Genomic DNA, 16,109 nt, shown 5'->3' with positions numbered 1-16,109 from the left:
TCACTGAGAACATGGTCGCCGTAGGCGGGACCAAGGTAAGCAACGTCGTGATATCGGAAACCACTGGGTATTGAGGTATCACGATCTTGTTCACTTCTCTCAAATCAATTATAAACCGATAAACTCTGGCATCCGTATCCTTTTTCAGTATGGGAAGAATCGGACTGTTACAAATGTTGTAGGGGACTTCCTCGACTACCCCAACCGTTATCAAATCCTGCACTATCTGTATGAGAGCCTCCTCACCCTCCTGGGAAATACGGTACTGTGGGAGGCGTGGTAACACCGCCCCCTCCTGGACGCTAATGTGGACCGGCGGAATCACCATTTGTCCCACATCAGTATCCGAAGTTGCCCACAAAGCATGAGGGAGGGTAGATAACAGCGCATCTTCTGACATCGCACACATCCGTTCAGACCGGGGGTAATTGTCATTCAATATTACCCGCACACCAGCAGGGGAGCAGCGGATAGTAGCCCTAAAATGCTTTAACATATCAAGACCCATAATATTGTCCGGTGTGTACGGGGCAAGCAGAAACGGACAGGGTGCAGAAAAAGAATCAACCTTAAACATGAGGGGCTGTGAAAGAGGGCTTCGGGAGAGTGTACCATCAAACCCTACCGATGTGACCATTAAGCCGGATGGGGGAGCCCCCGGAACCAATTGCTTAGATAGCGCACTACGTGTCGCTCCAGTATCCACTAGGAACTGATCAGTAGAGCCCAAAACCTCAGCCGATACATAAGGGCCCTTCTGATCGACCGGCACCTCAACTGATTCTAACCCCCATCCAACGCTTTCCTATGCATGCTGAGAGTCATGGTACCCCGACCGGTCAATCCCTGACGCTTGATACTGATGCTGGCGATCGAAAACATTTGATCTATCTCGGTGCTGCTCAAAGACATTTGATCTATCTCGGTGCTGCCCAGCAGAGTCAAAACGAGCCTGTTCGTTAGAATTCCCTCGAAAGTTCGAGAAACCCCCTCTACCTCGCGGGCCACCGTAGATATGCCCCTGACGCGATGCATGCAACACCGGGCAGTCCCTAGCCCAATGACCCGATTGCTTACAATACGCACATTGGTTCCTATTCAAATCAGATCGGCCCGAGGGAGGACCATAAGATCCTCCCCTACCTCTATTACTACCCCGTCGAGGCGGGCCATAGACTTGCGCCAACATCACCTTTGTTTTCAAATCTTTCGATTTCTTTTCCTCCTGGCCCTTTGCTTCTTGCTCCTGACGCTCATAATACTGGGCGATAGTCAGGAGGGCCGTCGGTGTAGCGGAGGACCAAGAACTTTCACTCGCTTTTAGACGGGCCGCAACTGCCGGCAGCAGATTAGCTACATATTTATCCGCAAAAAGGTGGCGTCCCGTATCGTCGGTAAGCGACTGTCCACTAAAATCATGAAACGTCTCCTCATAGCGCGTAAAGAAGTCCGCAACTGACTCGTCAACTTTCTGTTTACATGCAGCTAACATATTCCAGTCAATCTTTTTAGGGGGGATAATTGTCTTCAACTTAGCCACAAAAGCAGCAGGGAGATCTAAAATATTCTGGGGCGGTTTCTGCGCAGGCTTCCTCTCCCTATCCTCATCCTCCAGTTCAGACCATCGAGCCTTAAAAGTGGCAACATCATCTACCTTCCGCACAGATCGCCACATGTCTGGTGGTAGAATAAGCCCAAAGAACAAATCTATATCTGCTAAAGTCATAACGCAAGAATTCAAGGCCCCCTCGACTTCTTCATAGAAGGCCGCTGGATTCTTGCGGGGGTCGGGCAGCGCATTCTTTAATGCCATAACATCAGCCCTATGCCACGGAGTGTAAACCCAATTATACACAAAATATCCCTTAGCATCGGCGGAGGTAATGTCCGAGCTAGTCCCCGCTCCTTTAGGAGGAACATACAAAGGCGCCGCCTCTCGCATTGGTTTAACATGCACTATGTCATCCTTATCTGACTGGGAGGTGGATGAGTGGCCCTCTGTTGTGCACGAATCCGACTGCTTCTCCTCCCCTGCTCGCTGGCGCGCTTTCTCTTTATAGACCAGCACCTCGTCCCGCAAGGCGAACAGCCGCCGAGCCGTATCTGGAGCCTTAGAAAAAGAGAAAACACCATTACGCAATGCTTTAGCATCCGATGATACTTCGTCGGGCTCAAAAACACCAGAACGTTTCCGGAAAGCATCAATCACTTCCTCCGCGAAATGACCCAGAAAATACAATTTATCTCTCTCCTGCCACGCCCCCCAAGTATGAAATAATTCATCTATGGATATCTTGCCGTTAAGTGCATGGAAGGAAATTTGCCGAAGCTCAGCCATTTGTTCGGCTGATAACATGGACCGCGTATCTACCTTACCCGGACCCAGGACAGAATCTTGCGGCCTCGGAGCAGATGCGCCGACATAAGGGGGCGGAGAGCGATCTAGTAAATAAAAATCATCATCAAGATTATTAAGGACAGGATAAAGTGGCTGCCGAACAGCGTATTGACCCGAAACTTGTAGCCTACGCTCCTTCTCTTGCCTGTCTGTCTGCTCTCTGTCCTCCCGTCGCTTCGCTTCTTGTGCTCGCACATGATCATTCTTCCGTTGTTCCTTATCAAACAGCGCTTTCTCACGCTTCTCTCGCTCACGCACCTCCTTCACCCACAGCCGTACACACTCAAACATATCCTGACGAGCACGCCGCTTACACATACACTGTTCCACATACTCAATCTTACGTATATCAAACGATCCATACAAAGGCCATCGCAACTCAGGATCCTTTTTTGTATATTTCCTCCATACTGTGCTGTACATTATGGAAGAAAGACCATGCTTCACATACATATCCCTATTAGGAGTCCCCTCTGGGGGAGCTGGAGCAGATTCCTCGAGGTTCAACCGGTTCCCAAAACAGCCACACCACTTACGGAGTGCGCTGAAAGCAGGCATGCTCAGAAATAATGCAAAATATGCAATATTATAGAAAAATGGCACTTAATCGTTGCGCCGTTCAAAGTTACACAGCTCCGGAGAAATCTCTCCACATTACCTGCCTATATGTGTTGCAACGCATATATATTCACAAAGACAAATTCAAAATATGACTAGTCATCACAAATCAAACTCAAATAGCCAGATCAGGCTTCAAAAACTCGGAGCAAGTACCGTACACCGGTTCTTACCAATCAAGAGTCCAGATTCCAACTGCCAAGCTCCACAATCGCCCAAACGGCTCTCACGGCCAGACCGACAGAAGAGGTCTCAGTCGAGGACCGGTGCCACCCAGACGGTCAGCTCGGAAGGGAAGGAAGAAAAACCTCGGGATGCCAGGGCTAAGACGCCGCTGGCAGTGATCACGTCCCCGGCCCAATTCCTCACCTTCGTCGCGACCAGTCCTTCGAGCATCCGAGTCGCCGATGAGCCCCACGTGACGGGCGCCAATTGATGAATACAGGCCCCAGCTAGGCCCGCAGGACACAAGGGTTCGCTCTCCTGTAATGGAATCTATAAGGAAGTTGGCACGGAAACTGCAAAGTACAAAGACAGCATTTATTAACCCTTAAGGGTGGTCCTACAATCCACACAACACTCTTCAGTATTGCATAGAGTAGCACAAAGAACCTTCGTACATGGTCCCCTTTTATACACAGTAGAGGGGCTCATAAGTGGGTGGATACAACATGAAGACGAAGAACATTACCATTTATGGTCATTTTCGATACTGAATCAATATGTGGGCGGAGCTAACGCACTCCTTGAGCCCGCGAAAACATGGTCAAGCAAGGCTAACTGATAACAGATGTGGTCAAGTCTGGGCATGTGCCAGATGGACAAAGGAGCTATTTATAGACTGTTACTAGGCAGATTACAAGAGCAACTAACACAGAGGTTGGACTCTTCTCGTGGGGAACACGTGGAAGCATGACAATACAAAATGGAGTCCAAGCTTCGGTCAACATAACAGAGAAAACACGATCTATAAAAGAGGAATTAATGTCTTTAGTAAATGCTTAATCACATCGTTGTTTCAATTTACAACATTGTCTCTCACAGTCACATCTCAGATGTCCTGCTGACCGTCAAAATCAAGGACACCCAGTTGTACATAACAGGAAGCCACACCATAATGACACAGAGGAAGACACCTGAAGGCACGTCTCTAAGCACAACCTGTAAATTGATACACAGGAGTGGGATTACAGAGTGTTTCTAAATGCCCTTGAGGAGGCATGACTGCCCAGGTCTACATGAAACAGTGTTTGGCCCTGGGCAGTAGTCAGGTGGCTAAGCAATTGTGACATACTTGATATACATACTCCTGAGGCCCACAAATTGGAGTCCCCTGCTGCATGGGTTTGTTTGAAATACCCCAGCCACATGTGGTGAGTCAGACCAGCAATTGGAACACATATCAAGGGCACACACAGATCACATGTCAGATCCCAGGCATTGGGTAAACAATTGAACCACCCATGAAACACACAACACGGGAACAGATGCTGTCCAGTAGCTGAAGCATTGCTGACTGCAGGGACACAGTGCCCTAGTGACACAAGCAACAGACTGTAGGGTTCACACCTGTGGAACAGATAAGGAGGGTGCATCACACAATTGAGGAACCTGAGTATTGGACTACAAGACCTACGTAATGTGGAAGTGTGACCAGGCCAAACGACTGCAATTAGCATGTCAGAAATAGTACACAGATTAGGCATGGATTTACCCCCTTCTTGCTGCTGTGTGGCCTTCAGCTGCCTATCCAGGTCTGGGAAGACCACCACCAAGATCCGGAGCATGTGGGGGGTCAGGGTCCGGCGTCCACCCCTCCTGCGTGGAGGCGACAGCTTTAGCTGGACTCTAGCGATCCTCCACCTCTTCTGGCAGTTGCGGATCCGGCGTTTGTAGACCCCCACCGAACGAACAGCCCAGGCGATGGTCAGCCATATCTCCTGCTTCTGGTGGGCATCAACCTGTGAGGATGACAAAGTTAAAAATCCATTGACATACATGCCCCATATTTGTGCTGCACACATTTGGATATACATGTCATCATCACAAAGGGAAATGAGTTACACAGGTAGTGCAACCATGGGGGAGGGCAAATCACCTGCATGTCTGACATGTTAACAATGCCTGGGAAGTTTAAGCTTGCACTAATGCACTGTAGCAGCAGAACACCTGTTCATTAAGTGACCCCACTTGCCAGGTTAAAAAGATCATTTGGGCTGGAAGTGGTGTCATATGCAGATGATACCCAGATCATGGTGTCCCTTTCCCACTCGGTCAGCTCCCCTGCTCCTAGGTTCAGGAACTGCATGGAGGCAGTTTCTCAGTGGATGATTCATAATTCACTAAAACTTAACGGGGAAAAAACCGAGGTCCTCATCTTCGGCAGGAATAGGGACATCTGGTCTTCGGAGTGGTGGCCCCCCTCCTTGGGAGTCTGTCCCACACCCACTGTCCTGGCCCGTAATCTAGGGGTGATGATTGATCCTGTGCTCTCCATGTCTCAGCAGGTTAACAGGACGGTTTCCACCTGCTGGGGCATTATCAGAACTCTTAAGAAGATTAGACACTATTTGGCGCCGCAGGCCCGCAAGCAGATCGTGGTTGCACTGGTCGCCTCACGGCTGGACTACTGCAACGCCCTCTACTCTGGCATCAATAAGAGCCTTGTGCGGCGTTTACAAATAACCTTTCCAAGATAGGGTTGCTTTTAAGATCCTTTGCATGACCTTTGTGGCCCTGACTGGCAGCGGGGCAGAAGGAGTGAAGGAGTTGTTAGCTCCCTATGTCCCTAGCAGGAATTTGCGTTCCCAGGGAAGGAATCTACTCTCAGTTCCCCGCTTTCAAAAAGATAAATGGGGAGGGAGAGCCTTTTCGTTACTAGCTCCTAAACTATGGAACTCCTGCCCTATTGAAATCAAATCCCAGCAGAATCTCCCTATGTTCCGAAAGGCATTAAAGACGTGGCTTTTTGCCAAGGCCTATCCGCAGGAGTAGCTCTGGTCTGTTTGATCCTTTTGCTAGGCGCCTTGATGCCTTCGGGCTTAGTTGCGTGATATAAATTTGTATTCATTCATTCATTCATTCATTACATGTACCTACACACTTTGGGTGATGAAAGTAGTCAGTGAGAATGCTTGCCACTGGTGTAAACACTGCTAGTACTGCTAGTCAGACAACTTGCACAATTAGGAAGGTAGTGGACTGCACACTCACCTGCTCCCCTGCTTTCCCATACAGCTTGCTGTACTGTGGAAGGAGCCCATCCAGCAGGGCCTGGTTCTCCTCCTCAGTGAAGGCTGGGGCCCTCTCCAGAGTACGTGCCATAGCAGGAGCCAGAGGATGCAGAGACAGCAGCAGTGGTAGCAGGGATGTGGTCCAGGAGCATGTAGTGCAGGCAAGTGAGCTACCTGGGGGCCAGCCAGCCTTATATCTGTGCTGCAGAGGCAGAATCTGTGCCATGTGTCCCAAGTGATAGGTCCAACACGGTTGCATTCTATGAATCTGGCCAATCCATGGAAATGTACGACTCATACACGCCTTCCGCATCGTTCAAATCTTCACCTTCATGAAACATTAGAAATTGCAACATTGTTGTAGGCAGCCAACTGAATTTCCAGCGCACAACTCATACAAGTTTTGAATCTGCATCCGTCTCCAGGACAGTCCAGAGCCAATGGGTGCGTCCGGCTCGGTCAACTGACTGTACAACGCGTATTTTGAAAATACACATGCACCCGTCTCCATACGATTCAATGGCCAAGGTGTACGCCTGTCTCGGACCATGTCTTCCCGACGCGCATGCATGATAGTCACCCACGTCGGACCTCATTGCAGTCAATGGCAAAGCGTACGCACAGCTCGGTCATGAACCGTGCAATGCGTACTCATTGTCACCCGTGTCGGACCTCATTTCAGTCAATGGCAAAGCGTCCGCACGGCTCAGTCATGAACTGTGCGATGTGTATGCATTTCCACCCGCGTCGGACCTCATTGCAGTCAATGGCAAAGCATTACGCACGACTCGGTCATGAACCGTGCGATGTGTATGCATTGTCACCCGCGTCGGACCTCATTGCAGTCAATGGCAAAGCGTATGCACGGCTCGGTCATGAACCGTGCAATGCATACGCATTGTCACTCGCGTTGGACCTCATTGGTGTGACTATTCGACGGATTCAACACACAATTACTTGCCAGGGACACCTGTGCACACCTACCACAATACAGCATTGGCCACACAGCGTCCCATAAGTAAGGCTGCATTCCCTGTGTGTTGGGGGGCCACATTTGGTTTGTTGGTTGGCACTTTTGTTCATCCACTCCCAGGCTGTGCACATGTACATGGGGGCAGAATCCTTTGTGTGTTGTGCACATTACCACTGTGATGTGCAAATGTACAGTAATGGGCATGAGTCATGGACACAGTTTCATGTTGGATATGTTTAGGACATGTCACATACACCTTGAGTCCTGGGGGTGATGGCATGTACGTCACAGTGAGACCTGTAGCCACAATTCTGATGTGCACCCACAGTCTGTGTGCATGTTGTGTCTCAGATGTGTCTGATCAAATGTGCCCAATGGGAGACAGTCTCCACATCCATGTGGTATATGCATCAACCTTGATGGTGTGTGTGTGTCTAAGAGACGTACATGGAGGGCCTGCAGGGACAACAGTGGCCACTACCTGTGGGACTCACGCTTGCCTTGTGGTGTGTATGTGATACCCATGTCCATGCCAGTGTCGATGTGGCAATACAGGGACCCTGGGTATCTGCATGGCAAAGATCTGTGATGCCTAGGAGACATCAGGTCTCACTTGTCACTGTGGTGTGTATTTGTAACCTCACATCAGTACATAGGCTGGGTGACACAGCCAGATGATTGGCCATTACACTACATGGAACTCATGGAGACATGTGGAATTGAGATGTGAGGTGATGGTCATGTAGGTGACATATGTGTCCATGCCCAACAGCACACACCTCAGTACATTGTGTAATGTTATGATCTATCATGTGATATTGATCATGGTCATGGCCACATGGGTGGATGAACCGACAATCTTCCTTTGTTCATCTCTGTTCTGCAGGGCACCAGCTGTCCATCGACCGTTCCCAGACCTTGCAACCATGCAGGAACGCGACTGCATCCGACGGTACCGCTTCACCAGGCCACTGATTGAGGAGTTGGTGGAGCAGGTGGTGCCACATCTGCTACCTGGCCGGACATACCCTGCAGCACTGATGCCAGAGGTGAAGGTGATGGCAGCCCTGCACTTCTTTGCTCCTGGTACCTTCCAGTACACTGTGGCTACTGCTGGTGGTATGTCGCAAACTATGTTTAGTCATGTGCTACACAATGTCTTGGTGGGGATGTTGTATTTTGTTGACCTGTACATCAAGTTCCCTAGCCCAGCTGAACCCCCTGAAATAAAGGATGCCTTTTATACACTGGGGAGGATGCCGAACGTCATTGGATCTATTGATGGGACACATGTGGCCCTGATACCACCACAGGCACATGAGCAGGCATACCTTAACAGGAAACATTTCCACTCGATCAATGCTCTGGTGGTATGTCTTGCAGACATGTGTATCACACATGTGTGTGCACGGTTCCCTGGTTCTGCGCACGATGCCTACATAATGAGGAGTAGTCGCATTGCAACGCTGATGTCACAGATGCCAGCTCAGCATGCCTGATTGTGTGTGTTTGTCAATGTTGTATTCCACACTCCTACAAAACTCAGCTACTTGTTCATTTTTGTGTGTGTAGGTGACTCCGGATACCCCAACATGCTGTGGTTGCTGACACCCCTCAGGAACCCTGTGCCACCAGCCGAGAGGCACATGGTCAGAGCAGGAGGGTGATTGAGCGGACATTCGGCCTCCTGAAAAGCCGCTTTCGCTGCCTGGACAAGACAGGAGGGGCCCTCCCATATGAACCTGCAAAGATGTGCAAAATATTCCTTGTATGCTGCATGCTATACAACATGGCACTGCGGAAGAAGGCGCCTCTCATCCAGGATGACGATGACCAACCTCCGGCACCTGTGGAGGATCCCGGCCTGGGCCAAGATGCCATTGATGATGAGGATGAGGCTGACGTCCGCTCACAACTCATCAACAACTTCTTCAACTGAATGTGAGTTTCCAGGGTTGGTAAGTCAATGTATGGAGTTAGCCTGGAATGTGTTGTGGCTGCTCTGTTGCTGCATGAGTGTGTCTGTGTGCCACTTGACTGGATGCGTGCATTGATGTGTCCATTCAGGTGGTGTGTACTCCACAATAGGGTAGTACTGCTAACTTGTTTTTGTGTAGGTTTCTTGCAACATGTTTTGTGCATGTGTATTGCATTTCTCTCCTCTTCTGCTGTGCTTTTGACTGTGTCTTGTGTCTGTCCTTCACAGGGTACTTTGCCTGTTATTTGGTCAACACTGACCCCCAACACCCAGAATCCGACACCAGTGTGGGAGTAGTCAATTGACATCAAGTGATGTGCCACACACCCCATGACTACAATTCTCAGACACTCTGTGACCGTGTGTCCACCGTGACGTACAACTGCCTTGCAACTATTTTTGAATAAACATGTTGCTGATGTGTAATGAACCTGTGCTATGCTTTGTAAGGGGCGTTGTCTGTCTTCCCACAACTGACTGACATTTGCTTACCTCACGTGTGGACTTGTTACCACTGACTGTGGATAGGTGTTGTGTCTGTGCATACCAATGTATTTCAGGTCAACATCATTGTGTGGGATGAGTAACATGGCCATGGTGACTGTGTGCTGTATACGTAGGGAAGAGCACCCATACCAATATGCTGGCCCTGGCACAATGAAGGAATTATTTGACATATAGGGGTAGATTCTGAAAAAAGTTAGTCAACTCACGTAGAGCATCTGGTTTCATTTGCCTTGCACACCATGAAAGGATTTGAATATTTAGCTATGCCCTTTCAGAGCATATGTCTTTTTAGCAAATGTATGTCATAGTTCTGCTTTAATAAACTATTTGACCCTATTATTTTTCAAAATGTTCCCTGAAGTCACTTAGAAGAGGTCAGGCTCACTCGCTTCACTCTTTTACTACAGTTCAGGGCAAGTATTCAAAGATCACCAGCCACCCGTCAAGAACAGACGTGAAGGGGCGCATGCATCAAGCTTGTTTACAGTCTTGATGAGTACTGGCTCCTTTCTGCAGCTCTCACTGGGATCAGGACATTACATTTAGATTGTGAAAAACAAATAATTTTATCAGTGCAAAGCCCACTCTTCTAATTAAATTCAAAAAAAGAAAAAGCTATTACATTTCTGAACAAGCTGTTGCCATGTTTCATTATTTTTATTACATGAACATTTGTGAGGATAAAACTTTCATCCCTGTGCTTTGTATACGTGATTATGTTGTGCAAATGAGCATGAAGCAAAATGTATTAACAATAAGGAACAATATAAGCTAACAAAATAGTTCATATTTGTATATGGCGTATATCAATTAATACATGTGAAATTAAAATACTATGTATATTTTTTCTCTTTCCCTATGATTTGTTAGTGCATTTCATGTTGTGCTGTACAGTAGAAGAACTAAATCATTTAGGCTTCCTGTACTGTTCAGTGTTCTATGGCACGATATTCTCTTGAGAGAAACACATAATTTTTCATGTAATATGTAATACAAGGAGAAAAGAGTAAGATTCCCTTGGCTTATCATATCAGCACCCTTAGGTTCATGTGCTATCACTTCCTGGAAAGATCCAGAATCACAGGTCATGATGATGTCACGTCCTGTGATGTTATTAAGGTCAAAGCATGTGTGATGTTACTTCCGCTACCCTCGACATTTTGGTGAATCAAGGTCTATGACTTCAACCCTGTCTTTCACCCTGTTCTTCCAGGCAAACTGGTGTTGGGTACAACAATTTCCTTGCCCGTATCGGTGTATCCCTGGTACCCCTGGTCCTGCTACTGGATGATGCATGGGACGTCCTGCCACAGATCATCTTTGCTTTCGCAGTCATCGTTTCTAGCTTGGCGGCTTTAGCCCTTCCGGAGACTCTCAACGTGCGGCTTCCTGAGACAGTTAATGATGTTGAAGTGACACAGTAAGGCTGCACCAGTAATTTGCATACATATAGATCTATAGGATGAATATACCTACCAGCTCTAGGAGATGGCTTAGATTTGTATTATTGTTGTTTTTATTTTCCCAATCATTGCAAATTCCTTGTGTCACCTCTTTCTGAAATATATTGCTTTAAGGATGGCCTAGGATGAGACCTAAAAAGTCTTAAAGGTGGAGTAGAAAACAGCAGTGTTCTTGGCTCCCTTACCTTACCTCTTCTGCCTATGGAGCCTGCAATTATTCACAAAAGGTTGTTATAGCATCTCAGAATCCTCAAGGCTTTGGAATTCCTGATTGGAACGTGTGACCATGAACCGTCCTTCATGTTTTGAGTGACTGCTGGGAGGGCTGTGGCTGAGGTGTTTACTTGAAACAAATTTACTTGTGAGAAGGAAGCTTCAACCATATAACTTGTTTTGATTTTTTCTTCTCTCTACATAACAGTTATGTTAGCATCTGGAGACTTAGTTGATGGTGATAGGGATTGAAATAAGATTGAATATAGTAAGCTTGTTAGGGATGTCAGGTGTGTTTCATGACCCACCTCTTCTGTTAGCAGATATCATGGCACAGTTGTGTTAAGGTATGTACAGAAAGCCCAATGTTAGATTTAAAATTCTCCATTAAATGAACATAACAGACAAAGGTAGTGTGGGCTGTTTTGGACATGGTAGAACAAGCCATCAACGAAGATTGTTGTAGAGAAAAAAAAGGTTGCCAGTTTCCTGCTTAGGACATTATCTTCTTTGTCCCATTGACATCACTTAGGGGTCTCCATGCCTGAAAGCTCCAAAATTCATAGGGCCTAATTTACAAAAAATTGGCATAGGGCAACGCCGCAAGTCTTTTTGCTTCACTACCCTACGCCAATTTGAAGGGGCAGGAATGCACTGTATTTAGGGGATACTGTGCATTCCTGTCATTTCAGCCGGTGCTAAGAACAATTTGGTGCCTAGCACCAACAACCGCGCCCTTGCACCATAGTGCAAGGGTGTCTGCGATGTTTCCAGTATTATTTTTTGTCCAGAAAGGGGCACTTTCCTGAACAAAAACTATCCCAAGAGGCGTTTTTCTCTTTCTATGTGTGCTGCAGAATGTAGCACACATGGAAAGAGGAAAAAATGAAATGAAACAAAAACATTCCTCCTGGTTATGTCTGCTCTGGGAAGGCGTAAGGTTTTCACGCTGCCTCAGGTTTACATCATTTTGTGAATCTGGGGCAGCATCAAAATCCATGGGTATTGCGTGGGAACACCCATCGCAATGCCCATGAAACAACTCCTTGATGCAGAGTAAAACAACACAGTGCTTTGGGGTGCTTTGCCTTACTTCATATCTGAGAGGCCATGCAGGCTTGCTTTGTGTCACCTAATAGTTATGATTGAGAGGCCTGGGTCACCGGAGCAGTCCAGCTGCACAGACCTCTTGTAAATAAGCCCCTTAGAATGGAACTTCCCATCACTGTTAGCTGTCAGGTTTTCGCCACAAAACTGTATTGGGGGTGAATTGCACGATGGAAGCTGTGGTAGATTGAAAATCTGCAGTGCGACAATTCTGAATTCAATTCTTGAAGAAATATGTGTCTTTTCAGGTGTAGCTTAGCCCTTCCCCAACACTGCTGATCATTGCAAAAGCAATGACACTCAGGAAAGTGTGGAAATGTACAAATATGAGACATGGTTTCTTAGTAGATGATCTGAACAGACAATATGTTGAATGGCAGTAACTTAAATATGGATCAAGCACAACATTGTGGTTTTCAATCCTCATCTCTACAACAAAATTCTTTTCTACAGTAAATTGAAACCAAAGCAGCCCAAGAAGAATCCAAAGAATGACATCTGCATGGATGGTGAAGGTCTGATGACTTAGACGCGCTGTGCCCTGTTGGAGGCAAAGGAAAAGTCAACATACCGCAGACGGATCACAGATTTTGAACTATTTATCTTGTTTTTGGGGGGGTGGGTCTAAAATGGAATTTTAAGTGAATAATTGACTGATTGTTCCTGCAAATGTTGTTTATTTGATCTTTTTAATTTGTGCATAAAGTATAAGTAATTCAGCGAAAAAACCTCACAACAAAGTTAATGAGCATGTTACGAGAAAGACCGATGCACAAAGTGGTGGATACTCTGTGTGGACTCTGGAATGATTTTTGCCCTTCAAGGTTGGGTTGGGAAACTTTTTATTTGGTACCTGGGAATGTGGGGGAAGAGGGGAAGTTCATTCTTAGGTCTCATGTCTTGCTAATGTGAGCACCGAATATTATGGGCTTCAGCATCCGATTGAAATGTAGGCCTATGAGTTGCTTGAGGTAAGGATGGTTTGCAACTGGCCATTAAGGGCTTCATGTTTTATGAGTGTTTGGCTCTGTTGCAGTAAGGGGTACCCATCAAATATATAAACATCCTTAGCATGTGAAACTACTCCATTTGTATGGAACAAATGATGGTTGGTAGAACCTGATTAAGTGCAAAGACAAACCATTTTGACCTTGGAAAATTGTTATATCTGCTATGTAAGAAATCGGGTTATTAGTTGAGAAGGATGTGAGGTTTTACTGGGAATTAAGTACCCCTTTATAACTTTTGACTCTCTTATGGTAGTGAAGTAGAAGAGTCCAAAGCCTACTCTGTGGACAGGTTGTGGGTTAGTAATCCAACTCGCTAGCATGCAAAACCACTACTAAACACAATGTGTTAAGTTACAAATATGGATATCAGTTAGATGAAAATGCCTTTGGTGACACCTTTGTATCATGTTACACCCCTAGTAGCTGTAAAGCTTATCACCACAATGCCCCACCCATACAAGATGCAACATCACAATATAACAAGGGTGTTGTTATACATAAAAGTCTGCCAGCATGGTCAGCATCTCACCACATGAAAAGAAGTGACCACGAATTACATTAGAATCATTAACAATGATACTCATGGTCAATAGCATTAATTAGAATATAAAACTATGTATTGTTCACAACAGCATTATCAATAAAGCTATTTACGTTGAAATACATCTCTGTGGGTCTCTATTTAACTTTAATTAGGTCACAAAAAAGCAGCGTTAGAACGAACCACAGGTGATCTCTACTCCCTCCCCCACCTTCATCCTCCCTTCTTCCTCTTCCTTCTCCCTAGAAGTCCAAAAGAATTGGTCCTCAAAAGCAAAAATCATGGGGGACTAAATGGGGAGAACCCTTTTGCCATATGCTCAATCTCTCATAACTGGAATATCACACTGCCCTCAAGCACTTTGTAAATGCTGCATGCGTATCTGGCCATGTATAAGGAAGTAGTTACCCTTTCATGGCATTAGGTCATTGTACCATCAAGAACGTGGATTACATATAGTGCACAACTGTTGCCCTCTGAAAATATCTGTTATGCCTCCCATTAGATGCTGCCCTTTCTGGCTGTACCTTGGTTGTTGTGAGTATCTGAGTTAGATCCACAAAGTTACAATGCCTTAGGGAGATCCGCCATCTGCAAATGTGCTGTATGAATCCCTAAAATACTTTTCCTAGCTCCGGCAGAAGAGGGGTAAACAGAAACAATTGTCACAGAATGGCAGATACAACACAAACTGCAATCAGTACTATTTGTTGCTTCTCATCACCATCCATGGCTTCTGAGCTTTCAACAAGCCCTGCTCATGGTAAGTGGTGCCTTATTGTCTTGAAGCTGAATAATAAACACAAAAAGGTGCACTTGAAGGTCTACTTGGTTGTCACCAACTCCCACATCTCTTTGGTGTAAGTGTACCTTTGAATCTGTGCCTGTGAATCCAAGCCTGTAAACCTTGAGGTCTAAGTGTCCTTGAACAAAGCAAGGTTGAAGCAATGGACAAAATGCCATATCTTTGTCTCTCCAAAAGTTAGTGACAGATTCTTGGATGGGAGAAAAATGTGTTCTTACCTGTAATATGTAGACGGCAACACATTCCCAAGAGGTGGAGAGGAACATCTGAATGAGGGACCAGCACTTAGATGCCATGGTGTTTTATACCTGTCCTGAGGCTGACTCTTTTTGTGAGAAGCCATCTGGAGACCATAGTGTGGCCGCCACTACCGAACCAACCAAGATGAAATGCAGAGCTGTAGAAACTGCTATCTCTGCCTCTTTGCATGTGCTCGTGTCACAATGGCTCTTTCCCCTGAAGCAATTGGTAGAAATGAAGCACTTTTATACCAGGCTGCCTTACGTGGGTTACCTCTAAAGTCTCTGCTACAGTTGATTCCCATGGTTTCTTACCCAAGTGAGTAACACAAGATGTGCACTGAGCAAGACTGTCATTCTATACTTTTGTGGTATTACACCTACTGCTGCTTGGCTATTGAGACACAGTGAGACTAAGTGGGACTCCGTGAAACGAAGTGAGATTGGGGGCCTCATTTATAACAATTTCACACCGGACAGCGCTGCCATGCATCAAAATAAAGGGGCAGGAATGAGCCGTATCTTTGGGATATGGCATGTTCCTGCCCTCTTAAATTGGCCTGGCGCACAATCATCATAGTGTTGTCCAACTCAGTGTGCATTGTACAGATTGAGTCCCCTTACCATATTAAAAATGATCGGCCTGCAGTAGAAGTACAAATCTGTTATTAAAAAACAAGAAGGGAAGCAAACATTGCCTTGAGTTACTTTTAGTGTGTAGATTAGATAATAGTACACAATGAGTTAACTTCATGCACAACAAACAACAACAACACAAATCACTCAATCAGCATCCAATGCATGGCATCATTCATTACCTGTTCCTTCTCATCTTCAGTTAATGGGCAGTCTCTCTCGGCTCCGAAAGGAGGATAACTATAGTAGTCATCATCATGTTCCACTTCTTTTGGAGGGACTAAACGAGTCAAGATTTTCTTTTTTCTTCTATTATGCTAAACATCTGGCTTGAGAGCAATAGATTTAGGGCGATTCAGGAGGATGGGGGAGCAGGACTCGAAGGAGT

The 16,109-nt window shown here is 46.2% G+C and overlaps 1 protein-coding gene across 1 annotated transcript in view; it reads left to right on the top strand.

Annotated features, from left to right (window-relative positions):
- Window positions 1–14,165, top strand: part of LOC146813687 (solute carrier family 22 member 7-like) — a 217,197-nt gene extending 203,032 nt beyond the window's left edge. Inside the window, exons 9-10 of the mRNA XM_085610180.1 lie at window positions 10,921–11,127; window positions 12,944–14,165. Of these exons, the coding sequence (XP_085466306.1) occupies window positions 10,921–11,127; window positions 12,944–13,019 (283 nt within the window). The 3' untranslated portion in view covers window positions 13,020–14,165. The remainder of the gene's footprint in view (window positions 1–10,920; window positions 11,128–12,943) is intronic.
- The last annotated feature ends 1,944 nt before the right edge of the window (window positions 14,166–16,109 follow it).

Source organism: Triturus cristatus, chromosome 6 (genome assembly GCF_964204655.1).
Source record: "Triturus cristatus chromosome 6, aTriCri1.1, whole genome shotgun sequence".
Lineage (NCBI taxonomy): Eukaryota > Metazoa > Chordata > Amphibia > Caudata > Salamandridae > Triturus > Triturus cristatus.
This window is presented reverse-complemented; position numbering and strand designations above follow the sequence as displayed.